Source organism: Pristiophorus japonicus, chromosome 1, assembly GCF_044704955.1.
Source record: "Pristiophorus japonicus isolate sPriJap1 chromosome 1, sPriJap1.hap1, whole genome shotgun sequence".
Classification (NCBI taxonomy): domain Eukaryota; kingdom Metazoa; phylum Chordata; class Chondrichthyes; family Pristiophoridae; genus Pristiophorus; species Pristiophorus japonicus.
Window position 1 is genome coordinate 899,120 of NC_091977.1, and position 10,095 is coordinate 909,214.

The following is a 10,095-nucleotide window of genomic DNA, read 5'->3' on the forward strand; positions in this document are numbered from 1 at the left end:
GAATCTGGAACTAGGGGGCATAGTTTCACAATAAAGGGTCGCCCATTTAGGACGGAAATGAGGAGGAATTTCTTCTGTGGAATTCTCTGCCACAGAGAGCTGTGGAGGCTGGGTCATTGAATATATTTAAGGTGGAGATGGACAGATTTTTCAATAATAAGGGAGTCAAGACTTATGGGGAGCGGGCAGGGAAGTGGAGCTGAGGCCAAGATCAGATCGGCCATGATCTTACTGAATGGGGGAGGAGGCTCGACGGGCCAAATGGCCGACTCCTGCTCCTGTTTCTTATGTTCTTATGCTCTATTACAATGCATAATAAATAATATGAATTGATAATGCAAATATTAATGATATATTACAATGCATAATAAATAAAATAAATCAGCAATGCAAACATTAAATATGATAACAATGCATAATAATTAATATTAATCAAAGATGCATATGTGGAACATCTATCACAAATGCATTATAAATAATATGAAACAATAATGAAAATATTCAAGAATCATTACAAATTCATAATAAATAATATAAATCCATAATGCAAATAATGAGGATCTATTATAAAGGAATAATACATTATATCAGTCAGTGATGCAAAAATTAATGATATAATTTATTATGCATTTGTAATTTATGAATCAACAATGCAATATTTCAGTTTTATGAATAATATCAATCAGAATTGCAACGAATAAATATATATGACAAATGCATAATAATTAATATTAATCAAAGATACAAATGTGAAATATCTATCACAAATTTATAATAATAAATATGAATCAATAATGCAAATATTCAAGATCTATTACAAAGGAATAAGTTATATCAATCAGTAATGGAGAAATTAAAGATATATTACAAATGCATAATAAATAATATCAATCACAGATGCAAATGTGAAATAGCTATCACAAATACATTATAAAGAATATAAATCCATAATAAAAATATTAAATACTATACCAAATGCATAATAATTAATATTAATCACAGGTGCAAATGTGAAATAGCTATCACAAATACATTATAAATAACATGAATCAACAATGAAAATATTCAAGAATCATTACAAATGCATAATATGAATTAGTAATGAACACAATAAAGATACAGGGTATATATCAAATGCGTAATACATTGTATCAATCTGAAATACAAAAATTAAAGAGTTACAAAGGCATAATAATTAATATTAATCAGTAATGCAAATCTTAATCACTATTACAAATGCACAATCATTAATATAAATCAACAATGCAAGTGTAAAATATCTATCACATAATAAATAAATAATATAAATGAATAATACAAATATTTAAGATATATTAAAAATGCATATTGTATAATATGAACAATAATGCAAGTATTAAAGTCTCTTACAAATGTATAATAAATATCAATCAGTAATGCCAATATTAAATATCTATTACAAATGAATAATAAATATCAACAACAACAACTTGTATTTATATAGCGTCTTTAATGGAGTAAAATGTCCCAAGATGCTTCACAAGTGTGTTATAAAACAACAATTTGACACCGAGTCAAATAACCAGATGACCAAAAGCTTGGTCAGAGAGGTAGGTTTTAAGGAGCGTTTTAAAGAAGGAGAGGGAGGCACAGAGACGGAGAGCTTTAGAGAGGGGATTTTAGAGGTTGGGGCCCATCAACTGAAGGCAAGGCCACCAATGGTGGAGCGATTATAATCAGGGATCCACAAGAGGGCAGAATTAGAGGAGCGCAGACATCTCGGGTGTTGTGAGGCTGGAGGAGATTACAGAGATCAGGAGGGGCGAGGGCCATGGAGGGATTTTAAAATAAGGATGAGAATTTTGAAATTGAGCCGTTTCTTAACTGGGAGTCAATGTAGGTCAGCGAGCACAGGGGGTGATGGGTGAACGAGACTTGGTGCGAGTTAGGACTCGGGCAGCCGAGCTTTGGATGATCTCAAGTTTACGTGGGGTAGAATGTGGGAGGCCAGCCAGGAGTGTTTTGGAGTCGTCAGGTCTAGATGTAACAAAGGCCTGGATGAGGGTTTCAGCAGCAGATGAGCTGAGGCAGGAGCGGAGGCAGGCGATGTTACGGAGGTGGAAATAGGGGGTTTTAGTTACGCTGCGAATATGTGGTCAAAAGCTCATTTCAGGGTCAAAAATAACACCAAGGTTGTGGACCGTGTTGTTCAGCCTCAGACAGATGTTAGGGAGAGAGGTGGAGTCAGTGACGAGGGAACGCAGTTTGTGGCGGGGCTAAAGACAATGGCTTCGGTCTTCCCAATATATAATTGGAGAAAATTTCTGCTCATCCAGTACTGGATGTCGGACAAGCAGTCTGACAATCAATTATGCAGCTATTAAATATCTATCACAAATGCATAATAAATAATATCAATCAATAATTCAAAAATTAGATATATTACAAATACATAATAAATATGAATCGATATTACAAATATTAAAGATATATTATAAATACATAATGAACCGAAAATTGCGGCCTCTCCAGGTGAGTACGACGTGCACACACAAAGAGACTTCGCCAACGCTGGTTCTCAGCTTGCAACGCATCCCCGGGAGAAGGACATCCGCGGAGCAGAGATGGGAGCTATTTGCCCAACTCTTGCCCAGCGAATGTCCTTCAAACTCTTACACCTGGTAAAAGCAGACGTACAGCTTACTTTTACCAGCGTAAGAGTTTTAAGACAGAGAAAATAATATATGTCATTCCTTGTAAGGGAATAAGGCAGTCAAGGGTCATGGGGAGCAGGCAGGGAAGCCAAGATCAGATCAGCCATGACCTTATTGAATGGCGGAGCAGGCTCGAGGAGCCAGACAGCCTACTCCTGCTCCTATTTCTTCTGATCTTATTTTTATATTTAAAAACCTGTCTATGAAGGGAAGTTTATTTTGAACACTATTAAAATATTTTTTTTAATTCACAAAACTAAAGTTTTCTCTCAAACATTTAATTTAATGCAATTTATATTAACTTAAAAAATGAAGTGTTTTCTTTATTTATGTCGGAGTTTCATTTGATTTTTGGGATATTCTCACTGACAGTAACTGAGCTCGGAGCTCCCATTACTATGCACGAGAATACGACATTGTGATTGGTGGTCCAGGCCCGCGTGATCCCGGGATACACATACGATCCTGAAAGGCATGTTCCCGTACGCTGGACTGAGCACAAGTCTACGTTCCTCCGGGACCACCAGGTATTTTCAAAAAAAGAATTTCGGTCGGAGGCGTCCGCCCGTGAGAAGCCTCCATCCGTAATTTTCCCCCAATAGATAAGATCAATAATGCAAATATTAAAGCCCATTACAAATCCATAATAAATACTATCAATCTGTAATGGCAATATTAATGATATATTAAAATGCTGAATGTTTACATCTGTTCAGTAATTAAGAGTATGTGTAATATTGTGTATGTACGGCACAGAAAGAGGCCATTTTGCCAAACTGGTCCTAACGCTGTTTATGTTCCCCACGAGCCTCCTCCCACCCATCTACATCGAACCCTATCAACATCTCCTTCTATTCCTTTCCCTCTGTGTGCTCATCGAACTCAGCCGTGAATAATCTCTGCCTCTCGCCTCAGCCTCTCTGTGTGGTGACGAGCTCCACATTCTCACCACTCTCTGGGTAAAGAAGTTTTCCCAAATAGCCCACTGGATTTATTAGTGACGATCTTATATTGATGGCTCCCGAGATCTCGTCTCGCCCATAAGTGGAAACATCTCCGATACATTTATCGCCATCATTTGTATCAGGTTCCCCCCTTCAGCCTTCTCCTTTCCAGAGAAAAGAGCCCCCACCAGTTCAGTCTTTCCTGGGAGTTATAACATCGCAGTTCTGGTATCATCTTGTCAATCCTTTATCGCACCCGCTCCAGTGCCTCTACATCCTTTTTGTGTAATATGGAGACCAAAACTGCACACAGAAATGATGGAATACCTATCATAAATCCATAGGTTTTAAATCTGATCACTAATTAAAAGTATAAATAATAGGAATGTAAGAATTTCAATGTGACCATGTTTGAACCTCCCCACTCAGATTTCCATCCCTGCCACAGCCCTAAAACTGCCCTGATGGAAATCACAAACCAGAAGAGCCTTGGGAGGTTTCTCTACATAAAGACATTAAATAAACACGGTGCAGTTTGTTTATAATGACAATGACTTACTCAGGTAACCCAGAATCAGCAGCAGAGTCCTCATCGTACTGGGGGATATTCTGGAAGCAAACACAGGGAATTATTATTGGAGAGAGTTGAGGGGATAGTGGGTTCCGAGGGAACTTTAAATAGGGAGTTGGACAGGAATCAGTGCTTATATCAATTTATAATCAGAGCTCCACCTCTCTCCCTCACTGGGACCCTACAGACAGAGGTGAGCTCTATTTCTCTCCCTCACTGGGAACCGACAGCCAGAGGTGAGCTCTCCCTCTCTCCCTTACTGGGAACCAACAGCCAGAGGTGAGCTCTATCTCTCTCCCTCACTGGGACCCGACAGACAGAGGTGAGCTCTCCCTCTCTCCCTCACTGGGACCCTACAGACAGAGGTGAGCTCTATCTCTCTCCCTCACTGGGACCCTACAGACAGAGGTGAGCTCTATCTCTCTCCCTCACTGGGACCCTACAGACAGAGGTGAGCTCTATCTCTCTCCCTCACTGGGACCCTACAGACAGAGGTGAGCTCTATCTCTCTCCCTCACTGGGACCCTACAGACAGAGGTGAGCTCTATCTCTCTCCCTCACTGGGACCCTACAGACAGAGGTGAGCTCTATCTCTCTCCCTCACTGGGACCGTACAGACAGAGGTGAGCTCTCCCTCTCTCCCTCACTGGGACCCTACAGACAGAGGTGAGCTCTATCTCTCTCCCTCACTGGGACCCTACAGACAGAGGTGAGCTCTATCTCTCTTCCTCACTGGGGCCCTACAGAGGTGACCTCTCCCTCTCTGGGTCCCTACAGACAGAGGTGAGCTCTCCCTCTCTCCCTCACTGGGACCCTACAGACAGAGGTGAGCTCTCCCTCTCTCTCTCAATGGGACCCTACAGACTGAGGTGAGCTCTATCTCTCTCCCTCACTGGGACCCTACACACAGAGGTGAGCTCTATCTCTCCCTCACTGGGACCCTACAGACAGAGGTGAGCTCTATCTCTCCCTCACTGGGACCCTACAGACAGAGGTGAGCTCTATCTCTCCCTCACTGGGACCCTACAGACAGAGGTGAGCTCTATCTCTCCCGCACTGCAACCCTACAGACAGAGGTGAGCTCCACCTCCTTACATGTCCTTGATAAACCTTGTCTCTCGATCCAGTCTCCCTGTGTAGACCCCCTCCATTACTGAGCCCTGTATCGGGACAGGGCAAGAGGTACACACCTGAATCCCTACTTAGCAAGTGACAAACCCCTGAGCTGGTGTAGAAGCCCATTCATACCCGACTGCTTACCAGAGTCTCCAAAGGCGGTGTCTCTGTGTGAGATGCAGAGAGTTCTGATCACCTGCAACCTTCTCAGTCCCAGGTCCAGCCTGTTGTGAGCGACGTCAGGCTCAGTGATAGCTGATATAACCACCCATCACATCAGATTCACGTATGACTGACGTCAGTGCTGGTTGGCTTAAACCGTATTGTTGATCAATGATCTACAATGTGGTAGAAACCATGCAAATGAAAGACTTTCAGTGAAAGGACCTGAGATAGTCGAATAAATGAACATCTCTCTGGGCCCATGGTAACCCCAGTTGGGCATTGCTCCTGTAACAGAACTTGTCTTCAACTGCCCAGCATGAAGCGTGTAGGGACAGTGGGACTGGGGAGATCTGAGCATGTTATGGTCAGTATTGGGGAATGGTGTGTATTGGGACTGGGGAGGGGGGGGGTCTGAGCATGTTATGGTCAGTATTGAGGAATAGTGTGTATTGGGACTGGGGGGGGGGGTCTGAGCATGTAATGCTCAGTATTGGGGAATGGTCTGTGCGTGTATTGGGACTGGGGAGGGTCTGAGCATGTTATGATCAGTATTGGGAAATGGTGTGTATTGGGACTGGGGAGGGTCTGAGCATGTTATGATCAGTATTGGGAAATGGTGTGTATTGGGACTGGGGAGGGTCTGAGCATGTTACGCTCAGTATTGGGGAATGGCGTGTATTGGGACTGGGGAGGGTCTGAGCATATTATGGTCAGTATTGGGGAATGGTGTGTATTGGGACTGGGGAGGGTCTGAGCATGTTATGGTCAGTATTGGGGAAGAGTCTCTGTGTGTATTGGAACTGGGGAGGGTCTGAGCATGTTATGGTCAATATTGGGGAATGGTGTGTATTGGGACTGGGGAGGGTCTGAGCATGTTATGGTCAGTATTGGGGAATGGTGTGTATTGGGACTGGGGAGAGTCTGAGCATGTTATGGTCAGTATTGGGGAATGGTGTGTATTGGGACTGGGGAGGGTCTGAGCATGTTATGGTCAGTATTGGGGAATGGTGTGTATTGGGACTGGGGAGAGTCTGAGCATGTTATGGTCAGTATTGGGGAATGGTGTGCATTGGGACTGGGGAGAGTCTGAGCATGTTATGGTCAGTATTGGGGAATGGTGTGTATTGGGACTAGGGAGGGTCTGAGCATGTTATGATCAGTGTTGGGGAATGGGCTGTCTATTCTTTTTTATTCATTTATGGGATGTGGGCATCATTGCCAAGGCCTGCATTTATTGCCCATCCCTAATTGCCCCTTGAGAAACATAGAAACATAGAAAATAGGTGCAGGAGTAGGCCATTCGGCCCTTCGAGCCTGCACCGCCATTCAATGAGTTCATGGCTGAACATGTAACTTCAGTACCCCATTCCTGCTTTCTCACCATACCCCTTGATCCCCCTAGTAGTAAGGACCACATCTAACTCCTTTTTGAATATATTTAGTGAATTGGCCTCAACAACTTTCTGTGGTAGAGAATTCCACAGGTTCACCACTCTCTGGGTGAAGAAGTTTCTCCTCATCTTGGTCCTAAATGGCTTATCCCTTATCCTTAGACTGTGACCCCTGGTTCTGGACTTCCCCAACATTGGGAACATTCTTCCTGCATCTAACCTGTCTAAACCAATCAGAACTTTAAACGTTTCTATGAGGTGCCCTCTCATTCTTCTGAACTCCAGTGAATACAAGCCCAGTTGATCCAGTCTTTTTTGATATGTCAGTCCCGCCATCCCGGGAATCAGTCTGGTGAACCTTCGCTACACTCCCTCAATAGCAAGAATGTCCTTCCTCAAGTTAGGAGACCAAAACTGTACACAATACTCCAGGTGTGGCTTCACCAAGGCCCTGTACAACTGTAGCAACACCTCCCTGCCCCTGTACTCAAATCCCCTCGCTATGATGGCCAACATGCCATTTGCTTTCTTAACCGCCTGCTGTACCTGCATGCCAACCTTCAATGACTGATGTACCATGACACCCAGGTCTCGTTGCACCTCCCCTTTTCCTAATCTGTCACCATTCAGATAATAGTCTGTCTCTCTGTTTTTACCACCAAAGTGGATAACCTCACATTTATCCACATTATACTTCATCTGCCATGCATTTTCCCACTCACCTAACCTATCCAAGTCGCTCTGCAGCCTCACAGCATCCTCCTCGCAGCTCACACTGCCACCCAACTTAGTGCCATCCGCAAATTTGGAGATACTGGTGAGCCGCCTTCGTGAACCGCTGCAGTCCGTGTGGTGAAGGTGCTCCCACAGTGCTGTTAGGGAGGGAGTTTCAGGATTTTGACCCAGCGACGATGAAGGAACGGCGATATATTTCCAAGTCAGGATGGGGTGTGACTTGCAGTGAAACTTGTGGGAGGTGTTGCCCTGATGGTTCCAGGTGTATATTGGAACTTTCATGGACACTGAGTGTTAGAGAGAGAATACTCACAGAATAAATCCCTCCCATGTCAGGAATGGGCCAGTCACCTTTATTGACACCAGGATTTTCATATCCAGATTTTTCTAATTGACTGCCATGGTGGGATGAATAGCTCAGTGATATAACCACTAGATTACTGTACCCTTAGTAATCGCAAGCTTCTTGCAGCAACTGATGGTTCACGGTTGCATAAACCAGACATATTCCCTGGAGTAAAGTAGATTAAGGGAGGATCTAAATCTGGATCTCTCTCCCCAGAAAGTTGTTGAGGCTGGGGGTCAATTAAAAATGTCAAAACTGAGTTTGATCGGTTTTGTTGGTAAGGGTATTAAGGGACACGGAACCAAAGTAGGTAGATGGAGTTAGGGTACAGATCAGCAGTGACCCAGGTGAATGGCAGAGCAGGCTCGAGGGCCTGAACAACTTCCTCTTGTTCCTATATTCCAAAGAGCTCTCTCTCCTCACTGTCATTTGCATATGTTGGTCAATGTGCTCCTGTGGCCTTTTGGAGATCCGACCTGTGATATGATATGAACAGATCATTGTTCTCAGTCTCTGACAAACACAACAACCTCACACTTTGTAAAGGCCAACATTATCTCACCTCCAGCACACAGCAAACCACATTCAAATCGGTTCGTCAAAAAGGGTGCCTCTATCCGGCAGACTCTGAACTGACAATGGGCCCAGTGTGGGACTGTGTAACTTCCTTTTGTCCTGGTGGTAACTCACGGGCATTGACAGAATCAGCAAGTTGGGGATGTGGGGGGTGGTGGAGATTGAGGAATCTATCGGGGACCAGGCCTCGGGCATGCGGTGGCTGAGAGTGAGTTGGAAAGTCAGTCAACCCGCTTCAATTGCAATGTAACATTGAGAGGGTCAGAGAGAGGGAACGGGGCAGAGCGAGAGAGGGAGAGACAGACAGATAGAGATACAGTTAGAGTTAGAGAGAGAGAGAGAAAGAGGACAGAGAGAGAGGGACAAAGAGTGAAGGACACAGAGAGAGGGGCAGAGAGAAAGACGCAAACACACAGACAGGGAGAGAGAGCGACAAAGAGAGAGAGAGAGAGAGAGAGGACAGAGATAAAGATTGATGGAGAGCAATGGAGACAGAGAGATTGACAGACAGACAGTCGTGGAGAGCTAGAGAGAAGGACAGAGACTAAAAGAGAGTGGGACACAGAGAGAAAGAGAGAGTGAGAGAGAGAGGGAGAGAGAGGGAGAAGCAGAGAGAAAGAGAGCGAGAGCGAGACAAACAGAGAGAAACACAGAGTGAGAGAACGAAAGAGAGACCGAGAGAAAGTCAAAGAGAGAGAGAGAGACAGAGAGAGAGAGACAGAGAGAAAGAGAGTGAGAGAGATCGAGAGAGAGACAGAGAGAAAGACAGAGAGAAAGAGAGTGAGAGAGATCGAGAGAGAGACAGAGAGAAAGACAGAGAGAGAGAGCGACAGAGAGAGAGAGACAAACAGAGACACGGATAGAGAGAGAGACACACACACACACAGACAGGCAGACAGAGAGAGAGCGAGAGAGAGGGACAGAGAGGGAGGGACACAGAGTGAAGGACACAGAGAGGGACAGAGAGAAAGACACACACACACAGTGAGAGAGAGCGACAAAGAGAGAGAAGAGAGAGAGAGTGATATAGAGAGTGGCAGAGAAAGAGACAGGGAGAGAGAGACAGAAAAAGACAGCGGAACAGAGAAAGAGAGAAAAGGACCAAGAATGACAGAGAACATAAGAACATAAGACATAGGAGCAGAAGTAGGCCATTTGGCCTCTCGAGCCTGCTCCGCTATTTATGGCTGATCCGATCATGGACTCAGTTCCACTTACCCACCCGCTCCCCATAACTCCTTATTCCCTTATCGTTCAAAAAAATGTCTATCTCCTCCTTAAATATATTCAATGACCCAACCTCCACGGCTGTCTGGGGCAGGGATTTACAAACCTCTGAGAGAAGAAATTCCTCCTCATCTCAGTTTTAAATGGGCGGCCTATGAGTGGAAATATCCTCTCAGCATCCACTTTGTCGAGCCCCCTCATTATCTTATATGGTTCTTCTGAACTCCAATGAGTACAGGCCCAACTTACTCAACCTATCTTCATAAGATAACCCCCTCATCTCCGGAATCAACCTAGTGAACCTTCTCTGAACAGCCTCCAATGCAAGTAT

General features: G+C 44.2%; 1 protein-coding gene across 1 annotated transcript in view; it reads right to left on the minus strand.

Annotated features, from left to right (window-relative positions):
* The window catches only part of LOC139261582 (mucin-2-like), a 35,678-nt gene extending 32,509 nt beyond the window's left edge, over positions 1 to 3,169 (minus strand). Inside the window, exon 1 of the mRNA XM_070877073.1 lies at positions 3,064 to 3,169. Within this exon, the coding sequence (XP_070733174.1) occupies positions 3,064 to 3,169 (106 nt within the window). The remainder of the gene's footprint in view (positions 1 to 3,063) is intronic.
* Between the last annotated feature and the right edge of the window lie 6,926 nt (positions 3,170 to 10,095).